This window comes from Pelodiscus sinensis, chromosome 20, assembly GCF_052426305.1.
Source record: "Pelodiscus sinensis isolate ZL-2025 chromosome 20, ASM5242630v1, whole genome shotgun sequence".
NCBI lineage: Eukaryota > Metazoa > Chordata > Testudines > Trionychidae > Pelodiscus > Pelodiscus sinensis.
The window spans coordinates 14,855,036-14,873,977 of record NC_143071.1 but is presented as its reverse complement, the minus strand read 5'-3'; the positions used below and the strand labels follow the sequence as shown (position 1 = coordinate 14,873,977).

At 41.8% G+C, this 18,942-nt stretch overlaps 1 protein-coding gene across 7 annotated transcripts in view; it reads right to left on the bottom strand.

Moving 5' to 3' along the window:
* The window catches only part of CA10 (carbonic anhydrase 10 (inactive)), a 437,425-nt gene that overhangs the window by 355,795 nt on the left and 62,688 nt on the right, over window positions 1-18,942 (bottom strand). For all 7 annotated transcript variants that reach the window (XM_089771875.1, XM_089771876.1, XM_089771874.1 and 4 more), the window contains one exon: window positions 10,875-10,949. In XM_089771875.1, coding sequence (XP_089628001.1) covers window positions 10,875-10,949 — 75 coding nt within the window. The remainder of the gene's footprint in view (window positions 1-10,874; window positions 10,950-18,942) is intronic.

Here is an 18,942-nt window from a genome sequence, read left to right as displayed (position 1 = left end):
CTTTTTATCTGTAACAGCTTGATGAAGCAGGGGAGAGACTTTTCTTGTATTTTTCAGCTATATGCATGAGAACTGCTTTGTCATCATAACCTAAAATAAAAGCTGGGGGCAGGGTGGAAAAATCAAAAGATTCCCAACTATACAGATTTATTTATTTTTAGCACAAACCAGACCTTTATAATGCCTGGTGGTATCAATGATGGTAATACATTACCTGCACGCAGAAATGTATAAGTGATCCTGGCCTTTAAACACAGGCATATGAGGATACATTCATCTTGACATGATGAACCTTTCAAAGATGATACAGCAGGATTTGCCAGCCTTTCATTCTTACCTCTGAGTTCCAACAGAGATGGCATAACATTTAATAAAAAACTGTAGCTATATTTAGAGACCACACTATTTGAAGGGGGGGGGAGAATATTTAGGATGATGGAAGAAAATGGTTCAGTCTGAGAGGCGGAGCGGAGCTATATAATGGCCAACAAATGCTTGCAGCCAGCATGGTCACGTTGTGGGTTAGATCCTGAGTGCTCATGCATGGGAGTACTCCTGCCCCTTGACACTCAGCCTCTGCAGAGGGTACATCCAGAATCCTGCATTTCTTGGATCAAGTGGTGAGTGGATGGAAGAACTTTGCCACTAATGCAACTAGATAACCTAATAAGGATGAGTCCCGTGGCCTCAGTCTCCCCCTTCTACACAAGCCAGTGAGGTGGAGACACTGAAGAGGGGCATTCTGTCCCATGTTACATGCCAGAACATGTGACTCCTAGAGGAGTCACCAATGCACTAGCTGGAGACAGTGTGCCTGCAAATACCCTCTGCAGTCAGAATGCCTTCCAGAACTGTTACACAGGTGCGATGTCCACCAGTTCACTGGCCTTTTTTAAATCTGGCTTTACAGCTGCACTATACCCTTTCTTCATACTGAATAGAACTAGTTTCTCAGCAAGGTGGAGTCTTAGGAGTAGGAGTTACTTCTTACTAAATAAGAACCCTACGCACCATTACCATCATTTCATGCGCTGTTCAAAAGTACAGAACATCCACAGAAGATTTGACTGTCTATGAATTCAAGTCTTTGGCCTAGAATGCTGCTGTATCCTTGTGCCAAACAATGGGGAAGCTTACAATGAGAAATGCATTCTGCTGAAATGATCATGGATATTTACTACATTTAACAGCCATCTGATTGAGATAACACAGCTATATGCATGTATTCCCCCATCGACGCACACAATCTTTCTCTCATGCACACTTCGTTACCACTCCAAATTGTTTCCTCACTATCCCTTGCACCTCTGTGTTTCAGACACCACTATATAGCAGTGAGCGCAACTGCAGCATAACAGCCTACACCCCCAAAGAGTCCAACTGACAGGAGACCTTCTGATTCCAAAAACTGATATATAGTGCATGGGATGCTAGGAATGCCCTTGCACATCTCAGGACTTGCAGTCTCCATACAGTGGCCGGGGGAGACTGCAGAGCTAATCGAACGAATGCAGCTCTGAGAAAGTTGCTTGGTGACTCTATAAAGCTAGCTGGAAACTGAATAGCAGGAACAAGAAGATCTTCTGTGCTACTGGAGGAGACTGAAGACACTGTAGAGGTAGAAGTGCAGGAGAAGACAAATAGCATCCCAATATAGCAAGCATTGGATCAGAACACAGCGTGTGTATAACAGACTAATAAAATCTGTGCTGCCATCAATCTCTGGTCAGTAAAAAAAGGAAACAGCCTAGCAGCTCTGTCAGCGAAGATAACTATCCCTCTTTAGCCAAGTGGCCTTTGCTTCTAAATTTTAATAATGTAAATGAAAGCTAAGGATTCAATATAGCTGAGCACCATGGTGAGGATAGACAGACAAGCATTTAAGATAAAAAGGTACTACGTATTACTGACTAACACAACTTAATCTAACCAACCAGTCTGATGTAAAATACCTTTTACAATGCAGGGCTCGATTACATGGTATTCGGTGAGATCATGCCCATAAGATCGTTGAAACACCTATAGAGCTACTCTGTTGGGCAGCAACTTGCAGTTAGTCTGTGTTTTGTCTTCTGGGTAGTTTTTAAACACATATATTGTCTTACTTTCAAGTGCCTTCTAAAAATCACTTCTGACACTGCTGCCTTGGTAACCAACTGCTGTTTCCACTTTTATTGCAGTTGCTAGCCAATATTATAGAAAAAATATCAAGGGTTGATGTCCAACTGCTACAAAACAGTTCCATCTTAGTTAACACGGCAGAATTCTCAAGCCCACAGCTAGGCAGTGGGCTCTGTGCTCTAAAAATGTGATGTAGTGAGTCTTTAAACTAAAGCGATAAAAACAGCTGCTGCTTTCCCCCCTCCGCATCACCTGATCAACATCAAGACGTGAAGAAACGATGAACCTCCGCAGACATGAGGCCTGGTGTACTAGCTACATAACCTCCTAACAGTGTATTCCAACAGCATGCTATTTGCATGTAATAATCACTCCCCAAGGAAGGCCAGCACGCTCGCTCTACATATATACATATATATATACATATATACATATATATAGACAGAGAGAGAGAGAGAGAGAGAGAGAGAGAGAGAGAGAGAGAGAGAGAGAGAGAGAGAGAGACTGACTTTTGCGTAACAGTTGTAGAAACCATTTCATAGTTGGCTAGAAGCCATCTTGTATAACAGAAACCATTTCAGCTTTTCTCTTTGGCACAGACCAGTGAACTTTGTCACCCCGTGAGAAGAGGCCTACAGGATGGGCTATTGGAATGTGTTAATTGGGCTGGCTGAGACAGGAGATGTACTTCCTCGTACCTGTCTGCCATCTTGTTGATAAGGCTTTGTTTTTTCCAAGTTTAATTGATGATTTCTGTAATTGGATGCCCTGACGTCAGACTGTTTGGTTAAGGGTACGAGGATTGATTGTATTAGCGAGCCTTACTGGGCCCGGCTCTGCTGGGACCACGTTTGGCTCACTTGGCTTTACTGATCGATAAAGCTGTATGTTTAGCTGCATAAACTGAGTGAGGCTTTTGCTTCGACACAGGGATCTAGTAAAAAGGACTTCTCACTTTATCTGAGAAGAGAATCCACAATGATCATTACAACTTTTAATATAAAATGTATTGTTTCCTACCAAATCAAGACTATTAAAGTCATAGAAAGCAATCAAGGAGAATATGGTCTAAAGCATCAGGGATCAATAACATAAAAGGAAATTGACATGAATCTTTTTAACAACTCAGGAGAGAAGAGTTCTAAAGCAGAAAACACAGATGTGATTCTGATTCCAAACATTCTGGTTTTACTCCAGAGAGGACAGTCTAAATCTGAGTAAATGCTAATTAAACCAAAAAGTAAACCACTGATTTACACTCACATAAGGGTCCAATCCAGCAGAAACTTCAACACCCTCGAGTCACTTATTTAACCTAAGAGGATCAGGCTCTAGTAATTCAGAATCTGGCTGCAAGTTATCAACCTAATCATGCTACCAGAGAAATTGCCTTTCTAACTCTATGTACTGTTGTGATTGCTCAGATCAGCTGAGACTTTTCTACCGACACTTCCTGCATTTGAATCCTTGACACCAGCAAGCAGTGCTCTTGATGAGGGCCTGGAGGTTATAACACTCATCTCCCCATCCCTCCAAGCTGTCTACTACAACCCAAATCTGCGACTTCTTTTTAATAAAAAATTAAGTGTGTTTTATTTTCAATATTCATTCCATTTTGTAAGCTCATTTCTAGCAAAATCTCCTCCAGACCTTTTCACTCTGCAATGCATCCCAGTGGGTTTCTGTTGACAATCTACAAGAAAGAAACATGCACCATGTTGATTGCTTTAGGCTTTAATTAAGGAATCACTCAACTCAGAGCAAAATTATTCTCATTTCAGGCTCACTTGTCAGCAATGAATATTTAGCTCCACTTTTAAATCTTAAAACATTGATGAGTGACTTGAATATAGACTAAGATTTAGAGTTGTCGGTATTCAATTGCTTTGTTAAAATAAATGGGAATTGATAAGGAATAAGATGTACAGATTCAGCTTTTCAAGATAATTGTCTGTTTTCTCCAGACATGATCTTGCATTCTTTATGGCCTTCCATATGAGATCAGCCTAATAACTGTAACACTGTGTCCCACTTCAATGTCAATTGAACTAGAACATACACAGCACAAACACTAAGCATCAGATTACTTTGGGGAGATCTCAAAAGATCAGGAGAACATTTTTTATAATGAGCCTATTATTGAGTTATATTTCCATCTGTCCATTAAATTCCACATCTAGGTTTATATTTAAAGGCAGGTAAATATAGAAAACTTCAAATTGTTGCATACGTGGTGTGCTGGAAGCAGAAGATTGAGAGTCAATATTAAAATATTCTTCTCTCTGTATTTCAGCGTACTATGGTTATTAGGTCTATCACCATTTTATTATGTGATGTTGGGCAAGTCACTTAACCTCTCTGTGCATTAATGATCTCTCTCTGAAATGGGTATACCTCTTTCATAAGGGTATTGTGGGGCTTAGACAAGGCCAAAACCTATAGACCTTGCTCTGGAAAAAAATGCACCAACATCTGATTCAGAGTTAGTTCACTGACCTGCATATAACTCAGTTTAGTTAGATGATGCATTAACCATGAATGTGGCCCAAAGTGCATCCCATACAACAGAACTTGCTCATGCATGTACAAAAATTAATTTACAATGAGAAACGTGTTTTGAACAAACCATGAGATCCAAACAGCTCCCAAACTTGGGAAAGTTTAGGTATGAATCTGCTATTTGTAGGGTACCCTCATTTGTGAGAAGGTTGAAGAATCCCAATCCTGCAGACTTTTTCTCTCTTGAGTCACATAAAGGGCAATGGTCTGGCTCACACAAGTAAGGCTGCCCTTTGGGGCCCTTCATTGAGATCTGAAAATTTGGTTCAGCTTTTTAAGAAGATACAAAACAGGTACCGCCTTATCTAAGGTAGCTTGTAACATGCTCTGTCTCACCTAATCTGCTTTCCTCTTCAAAAGTCTCCTGGTTCTGTACTGCTCCAAGGAACGATGCACATAATTTTTTTGAAAATGATGCTGATTTGTACTTGTGTGGATTACTTTCTTTTTAAAGCAAGTTGGCTTGGATTTCCTCCCCAGCCCCATTGTCTGTGTCTGAAGAATTAGTTAAAACAAACACAAACTTTTGCTGTAAAATTAAATTCCTCCAGGAGCCTTTGAGTGACCAGCAAAACTGAAAGATTATTTAAACATATTGCCCTAAGCACCAAATCAATAAGTGATTTCCAGAAACTGTACTCCATCACAGTGTTCCATTATACAAACTTGTAAAAAATATGACTATGAATATTCCACTAAATGATTATAATACACAAGCATCAGTCAGGATGATGAATTCTTCAAAACTTCTCTGTCTTGTTAATTCTTAAGATCATGTGCAGATTTAGAACACTATGGAGGATCAGGAAGCACTTTTTTCTACTGACAAACAATGCATACACAAGTGACAAACTCTCCACTTGCTGTGAAGGCTTCAAATAAACATCGGTGATGTTTCTGGAAGATATGCTAGAGCCAAACACAAACAGTCTCATCCCACAATATCTGGATACAATTCTATGGTGGCATTATGAAAGTAGTCAGACTAGATGTTCTCATGGTTGCTTCTGGCAAAGAAATACACCAGTTAGATTAGAGAACAGGACAACACAAGGCACAAGTAATCATGTTCACACTTCCAGAAATTATGTGGGGAGCTCAGATCTTGAATTTTGACTCAGTCAATCAGGCTACATGGGCCTCAAATTGGACCTCTACACATGAGGTTATTTCACACATCTTTATAAAGACGTTCAGTGGTGACTGAAGCATACTGTAAAATCAAGTTTCCAAAGGAGAAATCTGGAATACTTGGACTGGCTGTCTCAATGCAGAACACATGAACATACTAGAAGGATTGCAGGTGGGGCTTTGGAAACTGGGTCCAGGGCTAACAATTTTTAATCTTCCCCTGGAAATAACTAGGGATGTAAGAGACTAATTGAGTCACTACTCAACTACTTGCTCCCCCCAGCTGCCTCTGATACAGAGGCAAAAAAGAGTGGGGGGGAGACCAGGAGCCAGTGCTGGGGGGAGCCAGCTTAAAAGCTGGCTCCCCCCAGCACCGTCTCTTCAGAGGGAAGCAGGAAGGGGCATGGGAGGCAGAGGTACAGCGGTTGGGGACTGGTGCGAACCGACAATTGCTTCAGTCCTGGCTCACGCCGGGTCCCCCGCTGAGGCTCTTAATACATTTAAAAAGCAGAGGTTTAGCAGTCCGTGAGCGGCACAAGCTAGGACTACTCAGTCAGCTTACGCCGCCCCCAGGAGCTAGCCCCACTGCAGCTCTGCAGTTTAAATGTAGTAGGAGCTGGACTGCCTCAAAATTTCATCGACTACTTCATTAGCTAATTAAGTGTTACTTAGCATCCCTAGAAATAACTGCCAACTTTGTACTATGCACCTCACCCTCTTCGAGTGCTTCACAAACATCAGTGATTTAAACCTCACAGTGGCTTGGGACTAAGTATTGGTGGACATTTTCTTTGCAGGAAAATATGCAAGTCTCAATTGTACCGTAGCAGAACCCATAACTGAGAACCGTGGAAGTCCTCCGATCTAATGGGTGTCCCAATGGGACTCTATGCCTCAGGCATGCACAGTGCCACCAAAAACAAACAAGAAACATGGCTAACGTTCCACCTTAGGATTGACTATGTCTTTAATGACTAGTGCAGAGAAGCAACAGGTACTATCCCCGAGCAATCCTTGCTCCCTTCCATAGCAAAATAAGGCTCAAAAGTAAGCTTACTCAAGTTATTTCTACCATCAATAATCAAGATGAATGGATACTTTCTTTAGTTGGTAGGCTGAAGCCTGTGGGAGGTCATATACTGAATTAACTCCACAAGTTAATGAACCAGTTTTTCACTTGCACCTTCCATGTTAACGATGAGCCTCTGATCTCTAGAAATAATGAATTTAAGAAAATATCAAATACTCAGTTTACCTCTTTGTGAACTAGCCTAATCACGTGTAACCTACAGATAACTGGTCAGTATTTCTACTTCTGATATTGCAACTAGGAATTTCAACCAAGAATGAATGTCTGGTTTGACTGCTTCTTGGATATGACTGAAACAAGAACTGCAGTAGGCATCTGTGTGCTGTGCGGTCTTGCAAATGAATTATTGGAGAATTAATTTTCTTTAATGGAGGAAGAAGGAATCTTGAAATGGCTCAAAAAACCACTCTGACTCTGCTGCATACATCAACCCTATTACAAAGAAAAAGCCACAAGGTGTTATTTTGCAGCCCTTATATAAGAAAAACTTCCACTGAAGTCCCCTTTATTTGAAATTTAGCATAATTCTCACAAGAGAGACCAGACAGAGTGGCTGCTATTAAAATGTCAACACTTTATTACTGACCATAATGTGGAACCTAAGAAATTATAGCCTCTTATTGTAATTACAGAGGAAAGTCATGGTTTATCAGCTTTCACTGTGCAGCCTCTGGCTTTTTAAAATGGCAATCCTCGCACCTGAAGAAGGTGCTACACACGTGAACTCTATTATTAGAAAAGCCCAGACTATTCATATTTTACCTCTGAAACGCAATTAGGAGTAACATCCCCAAAATATCCTTTTTTAAATTTTTCCCGTGTTCCTACACCAATATTGCTCAACTGTTGTAGGGCCATGGCACAAGTTCATAACAGCAGCAAAACCAAACCAAAAATCCACTTCAAATAATATTTATTTTCATGTGTGTATACCAAACACTTCTGTTACAAAGTCATCTTTGCACTCCTGACTCTTTTCAGCATGTAACAAATTAAAAAATGGAGTAATGGATTATTATGCAAATATACAAGTATTAAGAAAAATCTCCTTCCCTCCTCCATTTCACCACGTTTTTTAAAGTACTTCAGTTCTTGAATTAAATTATATTTTAGAGCATTTCTTGCATTCCATTTTTCTTTGCTTTATTTAGATGTTTTGGTTTCTAGTGAGGTGTAAAGAAACATTGAAGATGTTTTCAGAGGGATGGGTTGTAATCCTCTGGAACAATACCAAAAAACAGTGATAAAATATGGTTCAATTATATAAAGTATTCAAAAGACAAAACTTTGTAAGAGCTGGTGCATGAATACAGATTTTTTTTTACTAAAACAGGGCTTTACTTATATGCGTCTGAAACAGGATCAGGGATGTAAGCAAGCAGTCAAGTAGATGACTACCTGATAAGCCTAGACTTACCAGGTAGTCAAGTCAACTACTAGCTCTGCCACACCTTGCTATCTCTTAAAAGCCGATCCCCCCCAGCACTGTCTCTATGGTGCTGCCTGCCCTCCCGCCCCATGCTGGTGCCTCTATTAGAGGCAGCAGTGTAGGGAGCGTAGGAAGGTGAGGCAGGAGACGGTGCCACAAAGCAGCCTCTGTACGCGGGAGGTGCTGGACCCGGCGCGAGCCAGGACTGAGCAAGCCCGGGTCAGTTCTGAGTCATGCCGGCTCCAGGGCTACCCCCGCTGCACCTCTGCAGTTTAAATGTAGTAGCCAGGTTGCCCGCACTCCCAGTTTCTGCTACACTAAACTTCAGCGCCGCAATGGGGTAGCTCCTGTACCCGACACAAGCCAGGATTGAGCAAGCCTTCCCTTACTGACTAATTGTGTACTCGATAAAAATGTTATTGACTACACAGTTAGTGGATTATCCACCTCTTAACATTCTTAAGCAGAATATCACATTAAAAGATCTAGGACCAGAATATTCTAACTTGGGCACTTTATGTTAGTCTCCTAAACCTATATGTAGTCCAGAAAAGCTTCCAAGAATTAACTCTGAGAATTTGCTTTATACCATATCCGTATGCAATTAAGTTTAAGCTCTACAGATGCTGTTTTTTTTAATATAGTACATGGATTTCATGTTCAGAAACCCCTGGTTTAATAAGTTTTGTTTCATTTGTACCATCACTTACGTCAACATCATTTATCACTCTTGGGTTGTCATTTCTAATCTGATCCTCAGATCATACCTGCTGCTTTAACAATGAAGATATCTGATGCCTGATCAAGTTGCAGATTCTTGTTTAAAAAAAAAAATCTTGCACAATATGTTATTTTCTAACTTGGAGAAAAAAGTTTAGGGGTCTCTTTTGGTACTATGATACTGTCATAAAATAGTGTCACTGTTCCTGATTTCCACTAGAAAAATGTGAGCAGACATACCTTTCAATCATATTTAAAAAAAAAAACCTTTAAAAATATCGAAGCAATAATGGCAACAGCTGCCATTTTAGCCATCTACTTCCACAGTGACAGCAGAAGATTAAAGAACTGAACCATAATGAACACTCCTGTTCCACAAACCATTTATCTTACAAGACCATTAATTCTCCAGTCTTACTGAGCTAACAATTACAGAAGCAGCACATATATCAGAGTGTTCCATCAAGAGCATCATCAGTTATGCACCAGCCATTATAGCTGTTGCAAGGTAAATATTTCCTGAGGTTGCTGTGTCCAATGCAGGTTAAAATAGTCACATTTGCTAACAGAGATACATTCCAGTTTTCATTCTTACCTTCCCACAGTTATCATGAGCACTTCAACCACTGAACAGCACAATGTTATATATATTACTACATTTATAACAAAAGTTGGGAAAAAGAGAAAAGACACACATCTCTAAGATTAAGCTACTTGTATCTTTTCACAGGTGTCTCCACCAAAGCCTTATTGTGATATTCTGACTAACTGGTCTTTGTGACTTTTGTGATTCTAACTTATATGTGTTTTGGTTATACCTGGATTCAGCTGGTCTCAATTGTCTTTTGCCTTATTAGTATATCCCCAAGACGCTGCTTGTTTATATCCCTCTAGCATATGCTACGCTCCCAGTGTTTATTGAATGATATCATTCAATTATTATTCAATTATAATGAAGTTAACTTCATGGAACAGCCTTACTCCAGTAAGGGCTGCATCAGAACATTTCTTTTCCACAGTGCTTTTATTTTTTTTTACTGAAATAAAAAACAATGGACCCTGTCACTTCTACAGCAGAGTTATGTTTTCCTCCTTTGCCTTTGTTAATTTACTATTAGGTTTGTAGAGGCTGCTTTGGCTAATACAGACTTGTATCCATAAGCTAAATTCAGCCAATTTACAGTAAGGATGTAAACAAGTAAGTCTTTCCAGGTGATGCTTACAGGGTATTGGTAAACTAGTACCCAGGAGCAGCCCCATGCCTGCAGCCCGCTGTAGGCAGGGGGCTGGTCCAGCCCCACAGTGGTACCTGGCAGCAGAAGTTGGCAGCTGAACATGCAGGGTGGCTGGCAGGCAATGGCCACCCCATGCATGGGGAGACTGGGAGCAGAAGTGGGTTCCTCCACTCGTCGGGCTGCCAGCTCCTGCTGCCAGGTAGTGGCAGCCTGGTATGGGGAAAGAGAAAGAGCAGGATCCCGCTTACTCAGTTAACTGGTTAAACCTTAGGTTTCACATGTTAACTAATTAACCAGGATTTTACATCTCTAATTTACAGTCAGACTTACCTGTCCTCTTTCTCTTCACAAGTGAACGGAGTGTGAATTTTGTTACATTAGCATGAGAACAGTCACCACCAAGATATAACAGTGGCATTAACAATGGTGCACCTTCTGCTTATGAAGAGAGCAATGTTCTTCAGCTGATGCACCAACAAACGTCAAAGAATTCACTCTAATATATTGGTGTACACAAATGTATTTGTCCACTGTGTAATGTAAAAGCACAACCATATATGAAAAGCTTGGACTTTAAAATTGCACTTACCTGGAACAAAGCTGCCCTGGACCACCTCTTTATAGGCCCACCAGCCCTCATGGATTTTTGGTGAATTCTGTTGAGCTAGAAGGAAACAACCAAAGAAACTATAAAACTAGGGCAACATTTAAGGAAGAGTAACACGAGCAATTTCAAAACTATAATAATAAAATCATCATCAAACCTAAAGTGACCTAAGACTTCTGTAAGTTGGACACTCAAATTAATGGAGCAGAAACTCAGATGGTCCTGTGTAGATCCCAAATACCGGAGGTAACCAAGTCTCTGCTAGTAACACAGAGTATGGCACACAAATGAGCCATTCTGAGTCCACATCAACAGGAGAAGCTTGGCATGACTGAATTTTATTATACTACATATTTCATCCAAAAGAATTTCAAATTGCTTCTGACATATGCACCAAAATACAGCTGCTTCTGGGCTGGAAGAAAGCAGTGGTTGATGGAGGAAGGAGACACTGAATTGCACAAGAGGTAACTATGAGGCTAGAAAAATCATTCAAAAATGGCCAATTGGCTACGTATAGATATGCCTGGTAGGTGCAGAAACTACCAAGGCTTTTCAGATAATCATTCTGAGAAGCGTCGTGCCATTTGAAACACAGTTTCACATGTTCATAGCACCAAAAAGTAATTTGGATCAATCATTGGGTTTTAATGCATTGGGATGGCAGCAAACACCACTTTTCTTCTGCGCCATTGCAGGGTGGAGGCTAGTCATCGAAAGGGAAATAAAAAGGGGAAAGGATGAACAGGGAAAGGGCACGTGTGAAGTGAGGTAGAGGTGAAAAGATTGTGATGAACAAGAAAGGGGACGGTTAGAGCAAACCAACAGCCAATCAGCACAGGGCAGAGGAAATCGGAGAACATTTTACAGTTTTGTTTTGACTGGAATGTCCTGAGGGCCCAAGGTTCCTTCTTTAGCTGCCTCTGACGTTTGAAGTCTCTCTGGCTGCTGTTAACAGCTATCTACAAAGCCACATAATGGGGGAGAAAGGGAACCCAGTAGCTGGGTTCTTGTCAGGAGTCCTACACAGTTCAGGGTGAAGGGAGACCACAGCTGAACCCTCTTACTCTCTCCACTCCTCCATCCAATGCAGCAGACCCTAGGTTGGCTGTTTCTGGGTCTACAGGCTGAAGTGTCATATAAAAGAGTATAATTATGCACCTATTCCATAGGCCGTTATCACATGCACAAATGAAGATACAGCTCATTCATGCATAATCATCTGACTATAATAGCTAGACATATACAGACCCGTCCCCCCAGATAATTAACTGCATCCAGTCATGAGAATAATCTTTTTTTTTGGTGTGTCCCACTCTCACTTCCTAATATGCAGAGTTGTTGACTCGTCCCCCACGACTTGAACTCAAGTCTGACATAACTCGCCTTGATACTCGACTCATTCATTGTTTGTGACTTGAGACTCGACTTGAGACTTGCTAATTTTGTTAAATCAACTTGGTGAAAAAATTGTCCGAAAATACCGATATTGATGGCTGGTACAAAAGTGACTTGACATTTTTTAAATTAAGACTCGAGTCTCGACTTAAGACTTGAACTGTACTGACTTGAGACTCAACTTGGACTTGGCAACGATGACTTGAAGACAACACTGCTAATATGGGTCACAACCCTGCCAACACTTATATCTAGGTTTGTCTCAAATGTATGAGTAGTTCTACCACATCAACAGGACTACTTATGTGAATAAAGTTAAGCATGTGAATAATTCTTTGACACGATTAGGGCCTAAATCTCCTTGATTCTATTAGTAAAGGAACATCATTTGTTACCTGCAGTCATTAGATTTTTCAGTCCAGGTGTATTTGCCCAAATTGCTTCAGCATCATTAACTGACGGTACAGAAGATTCCCACGTACTGTCCCACCCCTTTTCTTGGTACATTATATGTTCTGTTGAACAGGAGTCGGGAGTGCAACAGACTCCATAAATCACAGTCTATGAAAATGGTCTCTGAACTACAAGTAGTCCTGAGATGCCTTAGAGACTAATCAAAATATATAGAATCATGAACTTTCATGGGCAAAACCCACTTCATCAGGTGAATTGGAGAGCAAATAACAGAATCCAAGAGATCTATAACAGCAGATATCATCATCTTCTTCTTAAACCTTTGTACTACGAGTGGAGCATAGGTCATCTACAAGTCTCCTCCACTTTACTCTGTCTTGAGACAAAACTTCTAGCTGACTCCAGGAGTTTTGTTGTCCTTCAGACAACAGCAGAAGTAATACCAGTAAACTGTAGGACCTGTGTTAATGAGGCCAATTGAGTGGACTGGACGTGTCTCATACATAGCTTTTGATATGTAAATGCAGATGTTAATGGCAGGAGAAATTGGCTTTGTAACAGGCCAACCAATTAATGTCTTTGTTTAGGCCCAGGGAAACGGTGCCAAATCTGAAGGTAAATTCCACTCTTTATCAGAGACACAAAGGCTGCATCAGATCCTGTACCACTGAAGGAAAGCTCTGTGCCAAAAGGAGGTAGGGGAGGAGTCCTACAGTCAGAGCAATACCCTAGGACAGTGGTCACCAACCAGTAGATCAGCATCTACCGATAGATCTTGGAGCCTCTGACAAGGGAGTCTGGTTCAGTCAAGAGGTTATCAAGTGCCAGCAGGAGCCTCCTGCTTGCTGTGCTGTGCAGGGGATGGAAAGGAGGGCGCTGATGTCAAGGTGCCCTCTCCCACTCTGTATCCTGTCTCCACAGAATGGAGAGGGGGCACAACAGGACTTGGGATGAAGAGTTTGCTGGCTGCTTTTGGGAGTGGAGCAGGGCCAGGGCAGGCGTGAACCTGCCTTAGCCCCACTGCAGCACCACCCAGGAGCCACCTGAGGTAAGCAGTGCCCAGTCGAAGCTCACATCCCGAAACCCTACCCCAGGCATGAACCACCTCCTGCACCTGAACACCGTCCCAGAGCCTGCGCCTAGAACCCCCTCGTACACCCCAACAGCCTGCCCCAAGAGTAGCTCAGAACCCCCCTCAAACTTCAAATCCCTTAATCCAAGAGCACAGCCTGCACCCCAACCCTGTGCCATAGCCTGTTGAAAATGAAGGAGGATGGAGTTAGCAGGGGGCAGGCTTCAGAAAAGGGGCACAAAGGAGGCAGGTCAAGCATATTTGGGCTTGAGGTAGATCTCGGATTGCACGAATTCAAAAAGTGATCTTGTGCATAAAAATATTGGAGACATCACTGCCCTAGGAGCTCTGCAGTACCAAGGACAATCAGCATGCACAAATGCACTCCCAGTTTTTTTATTTGTACTAGACCCTGTCTTTGGTTTTTTCTTTGCTTAGCGAATTTTGCTTCATCAGATTTTGAGAATGAACATTATCCAGGTAGCAACCGTTTCTGACCAATGTGATCGTCTGGAACCAAAAAATTTAAACTAGAAAAAGGTACTTGTGGGGGGAAAAAAACCAAAAACATAACCTTTTGTTTGGCTGTCCCAGGCCTTCATCTGTGAGGTACAGAACAGACCTATCTCTCCTTGAATTCAATCAAGGCACTGTAATGATAGGGATGATTATATGCCTACAGCACCACGGTATCTAATAGCATCCCAAACATTAATTAGAACCTCTCAGGGATGCACAAGAGTTTCATTATTCTCATTCCTTATACTGTAAACTCTTTGCCACACAGTCTTTTACATTTGTATAGCATAAAGTAAATACTCATTTTATAGATAAGTCGCGGAAGGTAGCCGTATTAATCTCTATCTACAAAAACAATGAGAAATCCTATGGCACTTTAAAGACAAACAGATTTATTTGGACTATCTTTTGTGGTTAAAAACCACTTCATCACATGCACTGGAGATAGACAAATAAATATAGATAAACCAAAGTACAGAGCTATCATGACTAAAGTTTTCAAACCAGGATTCAAAAGGTTATGTTCACATGTTATGTTCACAAAAGGTTACGTTCCCTATTTCATTATCAGTGGGAAATAGGTCAATGGAGGGATGATAGGAGTTACTAGAGAGAACTTTCTGGGTGTCTGGCTGAGTCTTGCCCACATGCTCAGGGTTTAGCTGATCGCCATATTTGGGATCGGGAAGGAATTTTCCTCCAGGGTAGATTGGCAGAGACCCTGGAGGTTTTTCACCTTCCTCTGTAGCATGGGGTACAGATCACTGCTGGAGGATTCTCTGCATCTTGTGGTCTTCAAAGTATTTGAAGGCTTCAATATCTGAGACATAGGTGAGAGGATTATTCTAGGAGGGGTGGGTGAGATTCTGTGGCCTGTATTGTGCAGGGGGTCAGACTAGATGATCATAATGGTCCCTTCTGACCTTAAAGTCTATGAGTCTATGTAAAAACTAATTTGGTTTTCAAAGATTCTGTACACCTGAAGATCTCTCTGAGTTTAATGGGATTTATGGGTATTCAGCACTTCTGAAAAATCAGGCCGCTTCTAATTACTGTTCAAGTATGCAATTTAGAAGCTGAAATTGAGGCACTCATATGGGAAAACTTTGGCTTTAGTGACATGTCTAGAGGAACTGAGTGGCATAGCCAGGAACTGAAATCTCCTGAGTTGTAGGTAGGGATGTAAGTTAGTAGCCGAGTAGTTGACTACTCTGCTATTGCATTTCCCCTCCCTTGCTGCCTCTGTATCACGGTGTTGCCTGCCCACCGCGCTGCAGCTGGAGCAGCCTCTGTCCACAGCCAGCCCCAGCTGCCACAGACAGGAGCTGCTTCGTGGCAGCAGCCCCTGGCTGTGGGGGATCCCAGCTCCCTGCTGAGACCTGCACTGACTGGGGCTGCTGGACCTGGCGTGAGTTGAGACTGACCAACCCCAGCTCGATCCCAGGTCATGCTGGGTCTGGGAGCTAACCCCACTGCAGCTTTGATTTTAAATGTAAAAGCCAGCTCAGTCAACTTAAATTGCAGAGCCATAGCAGCGGACCTGGTGCAAGCTGGGACTGAGCAAGCCCAGCTCAGTCCCAGCTAACACTGGATCTGGGACCGTTGCGACTCTGCATTTTAAATATAATAAGAGCCAAGCCAGCTCTTACTACATTTCAACTGCAGAGCTGCAGCAGGGATAGCTCCGGAACCCAATGCGAGCTGGGACGGAGCACTTTCCCTTATCAACTGATCGTGATTAGCCAATTACCTGCCTCTTACATCCTTAGTCCTAGGTCAGAGTCCTAACCACCAGGCCATTACTCCTCCTTGTTCTAAAGCAAATGAGACTCGCGCCAAAAAGTTTAATCACCACTGTGTGAAGCTTCTGTCAACTAAAAATGGGAATGTCCAAATTGCCTGGAGAGTTACAAAAAGACCTAGAAGATAAAGCAAAACACTTACATATGTTCCTGACTTCAAGTATTTTCATATGTTCAGAGAGTTATGGAAACATGAGCTATCCCATGTAACGTTATACTGCAAAACGTAAGCTTGCGTTTATTTAGAAGCTTTTGTACAGTGAGTGACAACTTCTGAAAGCAGACTTGCAGTCTCAAAGAATGTCGGAGTTAGCAGCTTTTTGTTAGTTTCATCTTGAGTTAAGATATTTTCTACAAGAGACTCAATTACCCCTGATAAAATTCCAGGACTCTAATGATACTACGTTAGTTGATTAAAAATTACAAAGAGGTTGTAACAATCAGACTAAAGAGGTTAGAACACAAGGATCATTACACATTGTTCTGTCAGTCATAGAAATGGTGTTTATTTGGTTTCTCTTGACGATTTAAGTGACTGATTGCAAAGAGCACAAATGAGTGGAACTGAACTCAGTTAATGATACTGACGAAGACAGAAATCTTCTGGTTATGAGAAACCAAAGCACAGGCATTATAACACAGGAATTGAGTGGGGACCCATGGTTCTTGCAGTATTGGGCCTGTGTCAATAAAACAGGAGACATTTAATTGGAATTGCTATTCCACTGTGCACTCTTTATATTTATAGCACATTATTCAGCTTTTCTATTGCAGTCTGGAGGCCTCAGAACAGGTGGGGCTTCACTGTGTTAGGCACTGTATAAACCGACAATGACAGGATCCAAACCAAAGAGCGCACAGTTGTTGAACTAACTGGATATCAAGTATTCAGATCATAAACATAGACCCTGATTATGCAGTCTGATCTGTACAGGTGGATCCCTACTCCTGCATATTCCAACAGCTCTGCAGCGCAGGTCCATATAGCCATAGGGTTCCAGCCTGTCCCTATGAGATTGCAGGAAAAATATCTCACTTGGGTAAAACTATGTCTCTACTGGGGTGAAAACGTCACAGCACCTACAAGAAGATAGAGACATGGTCCAGCAGGAGATGTCCTTGCCTGCAAGTCCATACAGAAACAGCTCTCCCCTTTGGTGCAAAGGGGTTCTGAGAACTGTAATTAAAAATTCCATGATGCTTCAACAAGAACAGAGATCAAATTTACAAATTATTCTGTTACTTAAACTCTCACCACCATTTAAAATCACGCTGAACCAGTTTGTTATACAAAGATGCCCAAAAGTGGCCACATTTCAGTAATGGATAAAGTGATACCCTTCTCTCCCCCCCCCCCCGGTAAAGATCTTTGGGATGAAGGGCACTATGCAAGCACACATTATTTATTATAACCAGTATCTGTACACAGAACAGCGAAACCACCAATCCTACCCATTCTACAGCCAATTCTGGAGCTGAAAATACTATAATCCAGGGCTACTCAGCTTTGGAAACCCCGGGGGCCATGGAGATACTCACAGCACATGCCGAGGGCCGCAACACACGGGCTCCATTTAAGTCAGTTCTGATTATATTTATAAAAGGCAATATTTACTCGATTTCCACCTATATGACAGGCACTTTTAATGAGCAATGACAGTCCAGAAATTTAACTACTAAAACGCATATAAACAGAAGACCATTATATTGACTACTTTTCTGTTTTGGATCCCACCCACGGGCTGCAAACAGGCTGGGGGCCGCATACAGCTCATAGGCCTTGTGCAGAGTAGCCCTGCTGTAATCCATTTCAGACCATACGGGAGTGCGGGGGACAGAGATGAAGGATTCAATAGAGTCATCAATACTATAAAATTAATATACCAAAACATACAGACAGAGATTCTGCTGTGATGTGTCCGACCTTCTATTCAATAAAGCTAAGATGAGAAAAAGCAAGATATTTGCCATCCTTCTCAACTTTTCTGCATTAGCATGGAAAGCCATCTCTCAGCTGTGTGAAATGAAGAAGAAAACTAGGTTATCAAGGCTTTGTACTTAATAATTGGATGCCTGTGCAACTGTTTCAGCTACAGGAGAAGGGCACGACCTGGCATCACTCCATGTATTTCACAGATATCAGATCTTTATCAGTTCAGCACACATGAAAATTACACACCTAAAGACTCGCTCAGGAAGCAATGTTTGAGATACTGCATCACATTCATTTAAAACACCCAAGCTAAGGCAAGAGCCCTACCAGGCCCCATTGCTGAATTTCAGCAGCCTGTAGCCACCAAGGAAATCAAGAGGAAGGCAGATGTGTTACTTCTGGAAGGCAGTTAGGGATACAATCTCTAGGGCCACACTCTTCCCTGAACCCTGAAACCTCAACATTTAATACCAGATCGGGCAAAACATCATGCAAAAATTGTGCTGAGAAGGTCACTGAACATGACGTTGCGCTCTGCTGCACAGCGGAAGTCCGCCCTGGTGCCAGAGACCTGTTTTAACAGACTCTGCAGGGACTTGCAATGGAATGGTAAAGGAAAAAAACAGACTCAAAGCTTTTAATTCACAGAATGAAGGGGGGGGAGGGGGAAAAAAAGAATATGTATGCACAAACTCTTCCCCCTCAACCCCATGTGCCAATCACCATGATGCAAAAAGCCAAAAGGTCGTATTAGATAGGCAAGGATTCTGTTCTTTCTTTCTGAAACTTAATCACAACCAAAGCTGGATTAGTAATGGAACTGTGCTATGAACACCGAACTGTTAAATAAAGAACAGGCATATGGGCACTCCTTGTTGGCAATCCTATCTGTGATGCTTGCTTACACCTGAC